The sequence below is a fragment of the Artemia franciscana genome, chromosome 10 (assembly GCF_032884065.1).
Source record: "Artemia franciscana chromosome 10, ASM3288406v1, whole genome shotgun sequence".
Taxonomy (NCBI): Eukaryota; Metazoa; Arthropoda; class Branchiopoda; order Anostraca; family Artemiidae; genus Artemia; species Artemia franciscana.
In genome coordinates this window covers 16,971,167-16,988,032 of record NC_088872.1, presented here as the reverse complement: position 1 = coordinate 16,988,032, position 16,866 = coordinate 16,971,167, and the positions used below count along the sequence as shown (strand labels likewise).

General features: G+C 36.1%; 1 protein-coding gene across 6 annotated transcripts in view; it reads left to right on the top strand.

The window, feature by feature from the left end:
• LOC136031850 (ankyrin-2-like) overlaps positions 1-16,866 on the top strand; it is a 350,415-nt gene that overhangs the window by 179,589 nt on the left and 153,960 nt on the right. For 3 of the 6 annotated variants that reach the window (XM_065711709.1, XM_065711713.1, XM_065711712.1), the window contains 2 exons: positions 3,242-3,304; positions 7,711-7,935. In XM_065711709.1, coding sequence (XP_065567781.1) covers positions 3,242-3,304; positions 7,711-7,935 — 288 coding nt within the window. Of the gene's footprint in view, positions 1-3,241; positions 3,305-6,399; positions 6,421-7,710; positions 7,936-16,866 lie in introns of all 6 variants that reach the window. The other 3 variants (XM_065711710.1, XM_065711714.1, XM_065711711.1) reach the window with 2 other exon arrangements.

Below are 16,866 nucleotides of genomic sequence, written 5' to 3'. Positions count from 1 at the left end.
ATTTTTTAGATAGGAGCTTGAAATTTTTGCTATAGAGTTCTCTGATATACCGAATGCGATAGTGTTATTTTCGTTAAGATTCTATGACTTTTAGGGGATGTTTCTCCCTTTTTTCCAAAATAGGGCAAATTTTCTCAGGCTCGTAACTTTTGATGACAAAGACTAAATTAATTGAAACTTATATATTTAGAATCAGCGTAAAAATTCGATTCTTTTGATGTATCTTTTAGCATCAAAATTCCGTTTTTTAGAGTTTCGTTTACTATTGAGCCGGGTCGCCCCTTACTACAGTTTCTTACCACGAACTGTTTGAAAAGAAAATAATTCGGTATTTCGGGCTTCTGACATTATTACTCCTTTGCGGAAGTTAGGCTCAAAATTGAAAAAGGATTATATTTTTTCTCTGGGCCCCTTCCACCTCTTAGTTCGTTTATTTTCCCGTTAGTTTTCACCTGTTTTCGCTTTATAGTTGTGTTATCTCTTAGCAGTTCTTTCGTTAGTTGAGTTATGGTTGTGGTATATATGTTTTATCGCTTGTATAGTTGTGTTATTTTCAAATTATACTCCATAATAGAGAGGCTCCGAACACCCAGCACTGTATATTAAGCTCTTAATTTGAAGTTTTTTTCTAACGTGACCAGATTCGTCCTGCGCCCTTTTCATTGAATTTTTTTCCCCCGTGGCATATTTCTCCAAGGAAAGATCCTCCCACATAGCCCCCTCCCTCAACCCTACCCCCAAAACCAAAAAATCCCCCTGAAAACGTCTGTACACTTCCCAATAACCATTATTATATGTAAACACCGGTTGAAGTTTGTAACTTGCAACCCCTCCCCCAGGGACTGTGGGGGAGTAAGTCATCCCCAAAAACATAGTTATTATGATTTTCGACTATGCTAAACAAAATGGCTATCTCAAAATTTCGATCCGTTGACTTTGGGGAAAAATGAGCGTGGGAGGGGGCCTAGATGCCCTCCAATTTTTTTGGTCACTTAAAAAGGGCACTAGAACTTTTCATTTCCGTTAGAATGAGCCCTCTTGCGACATTCTAGAACCACTTGGTCGATACGATGACCCCTGGAAAAAAACAAAAAACAAATAAACACGCACCCCGTGATGTGTCTTCTGGCAAAAAATGCAAAATTCCACATTTTTGTAGATAGGAGCTTGAAACTTCTACAGTAGGGTTTTCTGATCCGCTGAATCTGATGGTGTCATTTTCGTTAAGATCCTACGACTTTTAGGGGGTGTTTCCCCCTATTTTCCTAAATAAGGCAAATTTTCTCAGGCTCGTAACTTTTGATGGCTAAGACTAAACTTGATGAAACTTATATATTTAAAATCAGAATTAAAATGCGATTCTTTTGATGTAGCTATTGATATCAAAATTCAATTTTTTAGAGTTTTGGTTACTATTGAGCCGGATCGCTCCTTACTACAGTTCGTTACCACTAACTGTTTGATATCATTGTTGTTTTTGCTAACTATACACGGATATCTTTAGCAAGAAAGTGTGTATAAACGATGCAGCTTGAAAAAGTAAACAAATGAAAAAGTTTTCAAAATAATGTTTCTAAGCTACTCTACTCTGAACTTCTTATTAGGATCCTTTTTGTTTTTTTTTAATGAACTTCAGCTTTTAGTAAACTCGTCAATTTTTGTATTTCGTTTTGTAGTCATATAATTTGCCCCCTTTTCGATATTTAAACGAAAATACACGAATTATTGCCAAGAAGAAAAAAAGAACTTGAAGGTTTTTTTTAGTTTAATTCTCCCTTCCAAGAAAACTTCGTCTTGAAACGATCGTATTATATCGATTTTATTTATATAGGCTCAATATATTAATGAAATAAATATGTTTTGCCAACTTCCATCTATTGTAATCTCAAAATTTAATATTTATATCATCGCTGGTAGATAATATACCACAAAAAAGAAATTTTAACCTTCGAACTCTTCAAGCTAGCTTTTGTTTTCTTTCTTTTGTCCTTTTTTGTCCTTTGACTTATAATGTCACAAGGAAGAAAATTTGTATTCACTTTAGTGAAATAATAACCTTTCTTCGTTTCTACAAAGTCAGCGCATTTTTCTTAATCAAACAATAGGGAAAAAGAGCTCTCGGAAATTTTTTTCTTAACATACGAAGAGAAAATTTAAGAATTTAAGAGAAAATCTTAAAGTTACATCTGAAAACTGCAATATTTTTTGTATTTTTCATGGACAATACAGCTTTTGGTAAATCCGCGGCATTAAAATCTCTTATACTTATACACAGGCAGAACTTGGGACCGTTCACGCTAGTGAGTGAGGCGTATAATTCATAAAGTTATGCGCCCTGTAGGCCTACACGAAAACCTGTGGTAAATTTGTACACGCTTCTCTCAGTGTGTTAAAAAATAATAGAAGCGAATCCTATTTTCTGTGCTAAAAATTGCACGTGGGCTATTCGAAGCCAATAGGCAGCCGACTTTCGCATCACGTGTAGGCTATATTTAAGAACGAAAAGAAGAAAAGTGTAAAATTTTATTTTGCCAAAAAATGAGCCAATGAACTAGAAAATCAATGGAATTTTGGGAGTCCTTTTTTTAATGATGTTTTGAGAAAGAGAGAGTGGTATGGACTCTGCTAATGTAATAAAATGGCAGTTGTGCAAGCCACAACAATTTTAAACTTGCTGTGATAATTAAAAACAGTTGGTGTACAAAATTTTTCGAATTATGAACGGGCGTGAAAAATAAGGATTGTACACATATAGTTTTATTTTATGTAAGCCCTAACAGTCTCTTATTGAACCCAAAGACTATTTAGAGGGAGGGATTTAATTCTTCAGAATATGTGGGTTTTTATATTGCTGATGTTGATTTTGGGATAATTGGTATCATCGATTGTTCTTTTGTATTACCGAGAAAACCATCATGACTCTCCGACAACCCTAAAAATTCACGAGTTAAAACAATTTACTTTTTTGCAATAAAAAATTGGTCTCGAAGAACAAACCCCCATAAGGTATTAAAACAACATTTTTGGTCATTAGACTGGTATTTGAGTCACTCTTCGAATGCAATTGGTTATATAGAAATATTTAAAACCAGTTTTAAAATCTATCCGGGTTTTGTACATCAATTCAGTTGGGATTCTCGATCGAAATTAGATCGCAAGCTACATTGGATTGGATAGTATTCTTCTTTCATTCTAGTTGTGTAATTTTGTTATCTATTTCTACACGTTATCGTGTTTTTAGCGTTTTTGGACTCAGTTTGGATCCGTCCATTCTAATTCAGGCGCCAGGAATGACTCGAAAGAGGTGATTTTATTTTTTTGTTTTTAATGGTCTGTTCAGACAACCTTTTGATAATTTGAATAAAATTAGGAGACTTGAAAAGTGGTTATACTACACTATCGAATTTTGTGGATGCATTTATCGAGGTAATTTTCATGATCTGATAATAATACCTACGCTATTGAATATTGTTATTTTCTTTTCTAGAAATTCAAAAGGTTCTAAAATTTACAATATGTACTATTAAGTTTTTATTTTTGTTATTTTTCGGTTTGAGTTTGGGCTTCTTTAAGGGAGATACGTAATTTTGGTACTTGTGTCTTGTATCCACCACACTGAAGTTCTGTCGAGAAGTGAAGTTTGGTTAATGCTAGTGAAATAAAACAAAATATGATGAAAATATAATACTTTATTAGCAAAATTATGAAAAGTACACCAAAGAATTATGGAAAGGGGGCCGCCCAGATTGCAATATTTTAAATACGTAACCTAAACTGACCTAACCAAAATACCAACTAATTATTCAATTAAAATATAACTACAATGCAGTTTGTCACCGAACCGAAGCTAATATTCTCTGGTATAAAGCCCATGGAAACCGGTTATTGTCTCATGTCCGCGATACTAAATCTTGAGTGTAGTGCCTAAGACAAATTTTGCCGTAATTTCAATAAAAAATATTACAAAAACTTGTGCGAATTATAATTGCCTTACTGGATCGCAGTTACGACTTACAAAAGGGTGATAATCCTGCATGAAAATTCCTCTGATGAGAAAACCGTGTAATAACAAAAGATTAGTATCATTATATTCCCCATTCAACGCTTCTTATAAAAATAATAGTCGCTATCAGGACAATCGCCCCCCGTAATGGAACCAGATATAGCCCTGGGCATGCACAAAATTTAGGAAAACGTGGATATTTGGCAGGGGATGAAAATGGTGACGCCCCGTTAATATGGGCAGAATTCTAGATACGTTACTTTCGTCTATCTTGAAAAGTAGTCGAGTTTGGTGAATAAAACTTTCAGGAATGGATCCAGAGCCTCAAAGATATCCAGTAAAGATATTCTGAACTGCCTCCACCCCTTCTCCAAAGGGCATGACTTTTAATGATCATTTACAGTCTTTTGGTTGCAATAGTCGAATCTTGACAAATAGGACTAGGCTAGATCATCTGGTCAAATGAGGTACAAGGGAAGTGTTTTGATCTTTCTCAATCCTGATTTTTAAGGTTTTAAATATTTCCAAGTCTATTTCTTAAATTTTAGGAAAGGGCCTTAAGCCTATCGAAGATATCAAGAAGTCCTCAACTAGAACTTTACCAAAATATGGTTCATAAAATTTTTTTACATGTTATAAAGTAAGAATTGTGTTGCTATAGCTTTTTTTCTTTTCCGAAGTTGTGTATGCAGCCCAGGGCTATAACTGGACCCCCTAAGGACATGGAGGGAAATGTTACTATAGTGAGCATTATAGTTCGGAAGGGTGTTAAATGGGGTCCAAAATTCTACTGCTCTTTTGTTACTTTATGTATCCTTCTCAGGAGGAATATCCATTCACGATTATCAGGAGGGTCTTGAGGCTACAACTCTTGAAGCGCAGCTCGTGGGACCGAATCCTCACAAAATAGCTTGAAGTCGCACTGGGAAACACTGAACACTTTCTTCTTGTATGCTAGGAAGTTTTAAAATATAAATTCACTTATTCCGGCCCCTTCCTTGAAAATGAAAATTTGGCACCCATGTACTGGGTGCATTATATTAACGAGACTAATCATGTATGCAATTTTTTATAATGGATTTTTCTCTTCGTATGTTCGGACATACCGAACATCTCCTGATTTTCTTTATGAAATTCCATCCTCCGTTCCAAAATTTTTGAAAAAGGAAAGTTCTGATTCATTGTTTCTGTTCTAAAAAGGAAAACATCTCGGAACTTGTAAAATTCCCGGTTGTCTGAACTGACCACGAGGGTTAGATATTGTTGCCAAGCTTCTGAACTAGCTAACTGGGAGTTTTGCTGTTGAATTTGCACGTTGCTTCGGTTTAGATATACTTATGCCTATTAAAATCGAGATACATATCTGTCACCTCTCTAATCAATATGTTTTTTCTAATAGAGAATTACTTGTTCACACCTTTGTTTAGATTAAATTTATGGTTTCTTGTTTCTTACGGAGTTTAGATTTCAAGGAAAATCTGAACCGATGAGACCAAGGAAGAAATACTATAGAAACAAAGAGGGATGAGTGGAGGTTTCCATCTAAACATGTACGCATCGTCTTTTTGCAGGGTCGGATTTAAAACTATGATGCTTCTAGGCTCAAGCGTTTTTGATGCTACGTTTTTGCGAGATTTTCGAGGAAATCCGCAAAAATTCAGGGATAGTAGAAGCACTGAACAGAACGCAACTGATGAGCCAAAATTAATGAAAGAGAGAGGTGATATTGAGTTCTCAGCTGCCATTCTTGGGAGACATCTGACAGTTTATGGGTGGCCTCGGAATTCCTGTTTTGTTTTAAAAGCACTTTCCTTTGAATAGGCTGCGCGGCGACGGAGTGCACTTCGCGCTTTGACGATAAATCACATCAATCCAGTTTTTCTTAAGAAAAACAATTCACTCTGTGATAATTTATTTCACCCCCTGGCATTGTGCGCCCCTAGGCCCGGGCCTAGTGGGTCTTTTGGTAAATCTGGGCGTGGTTTTTTTTTAATGCATCAGAGTTATTTTTAGAGCATTTGTCATTTTATTGAAAATGACAGTCTTCAATAAGTAAAATTATTTAATTTTTAATTTACTTTTAATATCCAACTTACCGAAGAAGCGGGAAAACAGGAAGGTTTAACGTTTTATACTACCTTTCAAGGTTTATATAATATACAAAGTTCTTTTTTGGCCAACTTCTAATCTGCATGTCTTCTCTTTGTCGCATCCATAGACAGGGGTATAGTGCGTTTCCATGCAGCTTCTCAAAAGTAATTGCTATAAAAAAAAAAAAAAAAATCTTTCCAGGGATTGGAATCCCTTTTAACTGTAAATCTGGCCATCTCCTGTTCTTGGGATTTTTTTTATATCTAATTATAATTGATTTTCCTTTCTTTTTTTATGCTACCTAGGAAAAAACTTCACTGGAGACAGTAAGTACAACTATATATTATGGAAGTTTTCCAGTGCTTTTCCCGACAGTAAAGTAGAAAGCTGAATCAAATATTGCAAGCAGTATTTAAAACTATGACTGAATTATCTATCTTCTATTATCTATTTTAATGACGGACGAGCGAGGCTTATTATTAGGCATTTAGATTTTAGATTTTTTTGTAAAAACAGAAATTTACCCTTTCAGATTTCGGTTAAGATACGAAGGAATTTGAGTATGCGGAAAAAGAAGAAGAAAAAGGAAAAATGAAAGCTTATTAGTAGTGCTAAAATTAATTGGTATTTACTGATCATTAGTATTTAGTTGGCAAACTTGAATCTACTTAGTTTTACCTCTAATTAATTTTGACTGCTAAATCAAGAATAAAGAAACAAATACTAACGCCGTCTGTGCCGATTAATTCGTAAAATCGTAATTAATACTTCAAAAACGTGATTATTTTTTTTTCTGTGGTTGCATTACCAATAATAATATTTGTGTCTATTTTGTGTGGGCAAGCTAGTTACGTCGCAAAAAACAGTCATAATATGTGGGTGCTCTTGTTACGTCACATAACATAATCAACATTTAAAGGAACCACCTTGCATATGTTCGAAAGGCACTTCGCCAAAGCAATTATTACATCCCACTTTTTTTAAGAGAATGAGAATAATGCTTCATCCTAAAGAATAATAAATAAAAATTGAATTAATACAAATATCTTGTTAAAGTTTCTTTTATAAAATTAAAATTGAGAAGATCGTGCAAATTTTAAATTTTTTTCCCGAAATTGGACGTTGTAACTCAAATGGTGTTATTAAATTTTTGTCGAAGTGATATAAATTCCTCATCCTCTAAACTAAGCCTGTTTTCTTCGATGGTCTACTGTTAATGCACTGTTCACAGATGAAAACAGCGATCGACAGGTACATCACTGGCACTCAACTCCCTCTGTGCTATGGACGGTTGCGCAAACGTTTTGTGAATCTTCAATGGCTTTAACTTGAAAAATAAATATAATATTCAGATACTGCTAAACCATCCCAAAGCCATTTAAACTATTTTTGTTGTTTTTGCTGCCCTCAAAACCAATGGTTTGGTACTTTGTCGCTTCTTGAATTATGTCAGCCCAGTTCAGCCAGCTTTTAGTGGAAGAAGAGATAGATACAGAGTGAGTGAGTAAGTGATTGAGTGAGTGAGTAAGTGAGTGAGAGAGCGTGAGGGAGAGATTATTGAAGGAGGACGACATACTAAACGAACAAACATTTATTTTTGTTTTTCTAATTTAAAGGTTTTTGGTAAGCTTCATGGTTGATGCCAGGGGCGGAGCAATGAGAGGCTGCCGTCACTCAGGAGTTCGTGTAATAATACCCCCGAGAAAAGCTGCAGCTCCAACTAGAATCACGTGTCGTTATGTAAAGAAGGATAAAATGACTCATCCCCCGCCACTCATGGAGGGAGAATCACTTGCTAGCCGAATTCTTGAACTTGGGCCAACTAACACAAAATTTCTTGGGTAGGTCATATTTATTATTACCATTACCCCCCTCCTTTTGTGTTTGCCCCCTTACCCTTTTTGTGTTCGTCACTGATGTATTTACAATGCCTGAATGTGTTTTATTGTCTCCTGGGGAGTATTCCTGTTGATTATTTGTAACTCCAAGTCATCTTATTGCCTTGCAGTTTTGCAATATACTCCTGCACTGTCTTCTTCTTTGTTTTTATTCTGTCTTAATGATTTTTAATGTGAGTTAAAAAAATATTGCCTTAGCATTTTGCATATTGTCGACATAAATCTGACTAAGAGTTAAAAGTAAAAAAGACAGTGTTTAAATTAAAGTGATTTATTTAAAAGAATTTTCGTTTTTAGAAGGTGAACTCTTGGTAATGGTCATTAACACCATAATTCATCTCAACTTTGATTCTTATGAAGACACCCAGCGGCAGGAACAGTAATATGCATGTGTGGTTTCAATGACAGGGAGAGGGGGTAGGATGTACAATTATTTTATGTTTTCGGTTAAGGGGGTGCAAATAGAGCCGTTCCTAGGGTGGGTGGTGCCCCGAGAAAAAAATAATTACAGCGCCCCCCTCCCGACACAAATATAAGCAAAACAGCCGAATCAAATATAAGAATTTGATGAAAGTGGGCAACCCCAAGCCATGGCGCCAAAGACAGCTGCTCCGCCCCTCCCCCCTTCTGAACGGCTCTGGGTGCAAGCTAGATCAAATGTAAGAATCAAATATAAGGATCAAATATAAGAATTTGATAAAAGTGGGCAACCTCAAGCCATGGCTCCAAAGACAGCTGCTCCACCCCTCCCCCCTTGTGAACGGCTCTGGGTGCAAGCTAGATCAGAAGTAGCTTTATTTTCAATGAAAATATACACAAAGGGCGGTTTTCAAAACCAGAGAAATAAAATCTTGGTGACCGATTCACCCCTCCACCAATTGGCGCCCTGGCCAACGGCACAGTAGAATATAGCTTTGAAAGAAGTGCAAATTAATAGAATTCTCGGTATTGTATCTTATCCAGTACACACTCGAGAAGTGAAGTTAGGTTAATCCTAATGAAATATACCAAAATATGATAAAAACACAATACTTTATGAAAGACAAATTATGGAAACTACACAAAGAATTATGGTAGGGGTGCCGCGCAGAACACATTTTATTAGTTACCGGACATAACCTAACCCAACCAAAATACCATCTCTGTATATTAAATTAAACAAACAACAACCTCTTTCAACTGAAAGTAATGAGCAACGCTAAAACTGAAAACGAAATGCAATTATTACGTTTATGAAGAGGGTTGTCCCCTCCTCTACACCTCACTCTTTACGCTAAAGTTTTTTAGTACTTTTAAAAAAGTGTTTTATTGTTCTAATTAAAAGGCCCTTGTTTTCTAGGAGTCATTCTTAGAAAAACTGGAACAAAATTCAAACTTCAGCGTAAAGAGCGAGGTGTTGAGGAGGGGGAACCCCTTTAATAATTTTCTGCTCGTTATAAGTATTAATGTTGCTCCTAACTTTCAGTAAAAAAACTTGTTTTTTTTTTATTTCATTTCTGATCGTTTTTTAAATAGTGCCAGGAAATCTGGCCCCACCTCCACAGAGAACCCCCTTCCCACAGAAATTTTTTCTAGACATTTCAGTCCCAGTGAAAATTTACCTCGAACAATTACTCTTAACCACTCCTCGCGTAAAATTGAGAAGGAAAAGAGAAAGCAAGACATAAAAATAATTTTGTTAAACGATTCTGGAAAATTCCCCCAGTGTGTAATTTCCTCTCACAAGTTCACTCCCTGGAAACTTCCCTCTCCATGGAAAATTCGCCCGTCGAAAAACCCAAAGCAAAAAATTGGTCCCACCCCCCGCACCCGAAAATGTATGCATGCATCCCAATGATAAATACTATGCATAAGCAGTGAGCACATTTTATAACTTAAAGATCTTTTCCCTGCGTCTGTGGGGGGGGGGGTCGTGTTACACCCAACGACATAGTTATTGGGCCTTTCAACTATAATGAACAAAAGGGCTATCTCGAAGTTTCGATCGGATTTTTTTGTGGAAAAAGGCATGGGGTAGGGGGCTTAGTTGCCCTCCAATTTTTTGGTCACTTAAAACGAACATTATAAATTTTAATTTCCGTTCGAATGAGCCCTCTCCCGATATGACCAATGGGTCAATACTATAGCAGTGACAGCATAATGCTTTTAACCGGGCCCATAGCCACTGCTCTTTTCTTGAATTAATGACTTAAGATGACGAAGAAGGTTTGACGGAGATCCCCTCAGGGCAAGACGCAGGTGCTTGTTATTCAATGGGTTATGCTTACTTTTGGTTGTTACATAATATGGCTTTGAGTGTTACCTATTGGATTGTTACCTATTAGAGTGCTAAAAAACCTTAAGGGGGTCACCAAATCAGGATTTCATTGATTGTTACGTCATAGTTTTTTGAGTCTTTCAAAAAACCTTCAGGGGTTGCCAAATCAGGATTTCCTTGACTGTTACGTCATAATTTTTTTTAGTCTTTAAAAAAACCTTCAGGACCCGCCAAATCAGGATTTCTTTGCATGTTACATCTTAGGGTTTGATTGTTCCATAATAGAGTGTGTTTTTTCCTAAAAAGCCGGCGAGAGGCAGGCAAAAACTAGCAGGGCTCTTTAGCGGGGAACCTTCAAGACAAAGAACCCTAACGAGAAATTCCACCAGGCCCCTAGCAACCAATTCAACGGGGGGTCCTAGCGAGCAATTCCAACAGGCCACTACCAGCCTTTTCCACCGGGGGGATCCTAGCAGTCAATTCCACGAAAGCCCTAGCGAAAAATTCAACGAGGGGCATCCTAGCAACCGATTCAACTGGGACCCTTGTGAACAATTCCGACGGGGCCCCTAGCAACCAATTTCACTGGGGCCCCTAACAGCCTTTTCCAATGGGAGCCCTAGTAAACAATTCCAATGGTGGATCCCTGGCGAGCCATTCCACTGGGGCTCTAGGCCCCTAATCCCAACGAGGCCCTTAGCATCCTAATTGACCGGGGTCTTAGCGAGCAATTTCACCCAGTTGGTGCTTATTACGTAATGGGATTTGGTTACTTTTGTCTGTAACGCAATTGAACTTATTAGAGTCCGCTAGTCAAGCGGGGAATCCCCGGTCACAACGTAGGCAGACTCAAGTGGGTTCTTACATAATACTTTTAAGATATTTTCTTTCTTCATGGTTTCATTTTCTTTCAAGGTGTTTTTTTCGTTCAAGAGGTTTTTCTCAGACAGCATTTATAATCTAAAGGTTTTTTTGTCCGGATTAGGATTCGTAAGGGATAGGGCTGCCATGGAATGCAGCGCTAAACAGTTGGACTATGAATCCCTTTCCAATTTTATGATTTGGAGGAAACTTTATGCATGATAACCTGTTGCACGCACGGAAATAACCCTTCCGGCCTTCTAGAACAACTAAATGGGTCGTAAGTTTCCATATGAATGCAATAACTCACATGCAGAGGGAGAAATCGACTGCTAGAAACTCCTTACATTTGCTATGGACCTGCATGTAAAGTAATGCTTTAGAGAGTGTTATCATATTATATTGGGGCTTGCTCATAACGTATTTTTTTAGTGATAAAGTCTTTTCTTCTATAAGAACTGGAATATGTTATCAGAGATGAAATAAAAGCGAGAGTATCGTTATGGTTAGAATATGGTGCACTTTCATATATTATCAAAAGTCTTTCTTTTCCTCTTCACTACACAGAATTTAGCAATACATTAGAGACAATCTTGAACGAGCATACCTAGGTACATAGACTACAAGACGCTTATATTTCATGAGGGAAATATATTGAAGTTTTATTCTTGAACAAGAAATCTAAACAATGATGACTGTTGCACATACATCTTTCGTTAATTAAAACAAATTTACAAGCACTATTAAAGCACAGAAAAAGTAGTTAAAACACAAGAAACGAAATAACGAAACGTGAAATAAGCTTATAAAGGATAAAATATAAGCAAAAAGAAGCATGGACTAAAGAAATTTGGGACCCATATTAAGCAATTCCAGAAGGGGCCCTAGCATTCAATCCCACGAGCCCCCTAAGATTCAATCCCATCGGCCCCCGTTCGGCATTACTGCCTCTGAAACCCAAGGCTCAATATGTGTATAGTTTATTGATAATTCTAAATTAATTGACTATCTCAGAATTTTCAGACGATAGCATTTTCAACTTCTTTTGGCGAGAATTTTTGTTTTGCACCACAAAATGGCTGAAAATATCGCTTTGCTATGGGACAGTCTTTTTAGCTAAAATAAATCTATCTTACCTTTTATTTTGTAGGACTATGTTTGCCTTTAGAAACGAATACACTTTTATACGGCATTACCGCCTTTGAAACTCGAGGCTCAATATGCGTATAATTTATCAATAATTCGAAATCAGTTGACTATCTCAGAACTTTCACGTAATAGCATTTTGGGCTTCTTTTGGCTAGAATTATGGTTTTACATCACAAAATGGCTGAAAATACTTTGCTGTGGGACAGTTTTTTTTAGTTAAAAAAATGTCTATATTAGCTGTTTATTTTGTAAGACTACCTGCACCTCTAGAAACGAATGTACTACTTTACGGCATTACTGCCCCTAAAACTCGAGGCTCAATATGCGTATAGTTTTTCGAATCAATTGACTATATCAGAATTTTCACAGAATGGCATTTTGGCTAGAATTGTTGTTTTGTACCACTAAATGTCTGAAAACACCGCTTTGCTGTGGGGCAGTCTTTTTAGCTAAAATAAACGTCTTTGTTAACCCTTATTTTGTAGAACTACGTGCACCTTTAGAAATGAAGGCGCCACCATAAGGCATTACTGCCTCTGAAACTTGAGGCTCAATACGCGTATAATTTTTTGAACGAATTGACTCAAAATTTTCATGCAATAACATTTTGGACTTTGTTTGGCTAGAATTGTTGTTCTACACCACAAAATGGCTGAAGACACTGCTTTGCTGTGTGACAGCCTTGTTAGCTAAAACAAATGTAATGTTAGCCGTTTATTTTGTAGGACTACCTGCGCCTTTAGATGTATTTAGAATGCGCCATTGTATTGCATCACTGCCTGAAACTCGAGGCTCAATTTGCATGTAGTTTTTGAAATCAATTTACTATCTCAGGATTTTCACACAATAGCATTTTGAACTCCTTTTGGCTAAAGTTGTTGTTTTGCACCACAAAATGGCTGAAAACGTCGCTTTGCTGTGGGGCAGTCTATTTTGCTTATCTAAATGTCTATATTAGCCGCTTATTTTGTAGCACTATCTGCATATTTAGAAACGAATGCATCACTATACGGCATTACTGCATCTGAAACTCGAGGCTCAATATGCGAATAGTTTTTCGGATCAATTGACTATCTCAGAATTTTCAAAAAAAGGCATTTTGAACTTCTTTTGGTTAGAATTTTTGTTTTGCATCTTAAAATATCAGAAAACACTGCTTTGCTGCGCCACCGTTCGTTATTGCTGACTCTGAAACTCGAGGCTCTCGGCGTGTGTACAAGCTCCTCCCATTTCCTTTGTTTAAGCGATTCAGTGTATATTACTCAGCTGCTCGATCAACTTTGATAGATGGTGCGAAACTGTATTATTTATGATTGCAGAAGCATAAAAGAAAGGGGGAGAGCAGGCGAAGCGGCTCACCACTGCATCATCTCACAGGCATGACTTGACTGAGTGGCGAATCCAGGATTTCTAAAACAATAAAATAGCCGGAATTCCATAAATAGTGGGAAAGTGATCCGCGAAGTGGCGGTACTATTGAAATTGGCCATAAAATGTTTTACCACATAGGGGCAAACTAATAGTTTTAGCAATAAAATTGCAGCTGACAACTCGGTATCACCTCTCTTGCATTACTTTTGGCTCATCACTAATCAGTTGCCGTCTATTCAGGGATCCCACTATCCCCGAAATACGGATATTTCCCATCTCCGCGTCTCCCCGAAAAAAAAAAGAATAAGGTTCTACAGCTACAGGGTTGAAACAACTGAGACGCTTGGGAATTTACTCCCATTTTGCGCGCGTGTTTTGATTCTTACTATTTGATTCCTACAAATTAGCGTTTTGGACTTTTTATGGCTAGAATTCTAGTTTTGCACCACAAAATGGCTGAAAACACCGCTCTGCTGTTGGACAGTCTTTTTGGCTAAAATAATTGTCTATGTTAGTCGTTTATTTTGTACGATTACCTGCACCTTTTAAAAGGAACGCGTCACCGCACGCCATTGCTGCCTCTGAAACTCGAGGCTCAATATGCATATAGTGTTTCTAATCAATTAACAGTCTCAGAATTTTCACATAATAGTATATTTGCCCTTTTTTCGGCCAGAATCGTTGTTTTGCACCACAAAATGGCTGAAAATTGCGCTTTGCTGTGAGACAGTTTTTTTTTGCTGAAATTAATGTCTATGTTAGTAGTTTATTTTGATGAACTACCTGCACATTTAGAAACAAAGCAAAATCGGAAACCACAAAACTAATAGCCACCGTATGTTGCTTTACTGCCAGGAAAAAATGTCTCGATCCATCCTTTCGGTAACAATTCAATGTCTAACCACTAAGGGGTATTTAAAAATACCCACTTAGTTTACTTGCTTGTTCTGTAACTCTGCCGTGTCAACTGCCTTTGAAACTCAAGGTTCAATATGCGTATAGTTTTTTGGATATCTTGAATTTTTCAAGTCAATTGACTTGATTGGCTAGTAGATTGGCTATCTTGAATTTTTTAAATAATTTTCTACACAATAATTTTCACACAATAGCTTTTTAATCTTCTTTTGGCTAGAATTCTTGTTTTGCACCACAAAACGGATGAAAACGCCACTTTAATGTGGAACACTTTTTTTGGACCAAAATAAATGTCTATGTTAATTGCTTATTTTGTTGGACTTCCTGCACCTTTATAAACGAATGGCCCACCGTACGCCATTGCTGCCTATGAAACAGTAGGTTCAATATGTTTGTAGTTTTTTGAATCAGTTGAAAGTTTCGTGAAACTTTGTTCTACGGTAATTTTTTTGTTTCGTCGTGAAACTAGTTGCATGTTGATTTTTCCTCGTGAAGCTTTCTGTACATTTAGTTTTTCTTCTTGAAACTTGTTGTAGGTTAATTTTTCTTTCGTGAAACTTGTTTTATCTTGATACTTTTGTTCGTGAAACCTGTTGCATATTAATTTTTTCCTCGTGAAACTTGCTGTACTTTTAGTTTTTCTTCGTGAAACTTGTTTTACGTTGATTTTTCTTTCATGGAACTTATTTTATCTTGATGCTTTTTTTTCGTGAATCATGTTGCATGTTTTTTTTTCTTCGTGAAACTTGTTGCATGCTGATTTATTTTAAACTTGTTGCATATTGTTTTCTTTCTTGGTGAAACATGACGCATGTTGATTTTTGTTTGTGAAACTTGTTGCATGTGAATTATTTCTTCAAGAAACTTAATTTATCTTGATTTATGTCTTCGAGAAAGTTGTTATATTTTTATTTTTTCTTCATGGAAACTTTTGGCATGTTGATTTTTCTCTTCGTGAGACCTTTAAATTGATTCTTTCCTCTTGTGAAACCGGTTTTGTTCGTGGAACAAATTTTTTGTGAAACTTAATTTATCTTGACATTTTTCTTCGTGAAACTTATTCTTTGTTGATTTATTCTTTCGTGAAACTTAATTTACCATGATATTTTCTTTTCGTGAAACTTGTTGCATGTTGGTTTTTTCTTCTTGAAACATGATACATGCTGATGTTTTGTCGCTAAACTTGCTGCATGTGGATAATTTATTCAAGAAACTTAGTGTATCTTGATTTATATCTTCGAGAAACTTGCTATAATTTTATATCTTCTCGCTTAAAGTTGTTGCATGTTGCTTTTTTGTTGATTTTTCTCCTCGTGAAGCCGGTTTTGTTTGTGGAACTTGTTGCGTGCTGATTATTGAGCATGAAACTTAATTTATCTCGATGTTTTTCTTCGTGAAACTTGTTGTATGTTGGTTTGTTTCTTCGTGAAACACGTTGCGTCCTGATTTTTGCTCATGAAACTTGTGTATGTGGATTTATTCTTCGAGAAACTTTGTGTATCGTGATTTACGTCTTCGAGAAACTTGTTATATTTTTATTTCTTCATCATGAAACTTGTTGCATGTTGATTTTTCTCTTTGAGAAAATTGTACATTGATTTTTCTCCTCGTGAAAGCGGTTTTGTTCGTTGAAAATGTTGCGCGCTGAATTTTGTTCGTGACAATGAATTTATCTTGTTTTTTTTCTTCATGAAACTTGTTGCTTTTTGATTTATTCTATCTTGACGCTTAATTTATCATAATGTTTTTCCTCGTGAAACATGATGTAAGCTGATTTTGTTCGTGAAACTTGTGGCATTTAAATTATTTCTTCAAGAAGCTTAATGTATGCTGATTTATTTCTTCGAAAAACCTGTTATATTATTATTTATTATCCATGGAACTTGTTGCATGTTGATTTTTCTCCTCGTGAAATTTTTACAGTGGTTTTCCTCCCCTTGAAACACCGGTTTTGTTCGTGGAACTTAATGTGTGCTGATTTTTTTTTTTCATGAAACTTGGTTTATTCTGATTTCTTTCCTTGTGAAGCTTGTTCTATGTTAATCTATTCTTTCGTAAAACTTGTTTTATCATGATATTTTTCTTCGTGATGCATGTTGAATTATGGTTTTTGTTCGTGAAATATGACTCATGCTGATTTTTGTTCGTGAAACTTGTTGCATGTTGATTATTTCTTTAGGAAGCTTGTTTGTGCAACTTAATGTTTCTTGATTTATGCATTCGAGAAACTTGCTATAATTTTGTTTCTTCTTCATGAAACTTGTTGCATGTTGATTTTTCTCTTCGTGAAATTTGTACATTTGATCTGTGTATTCTTGACA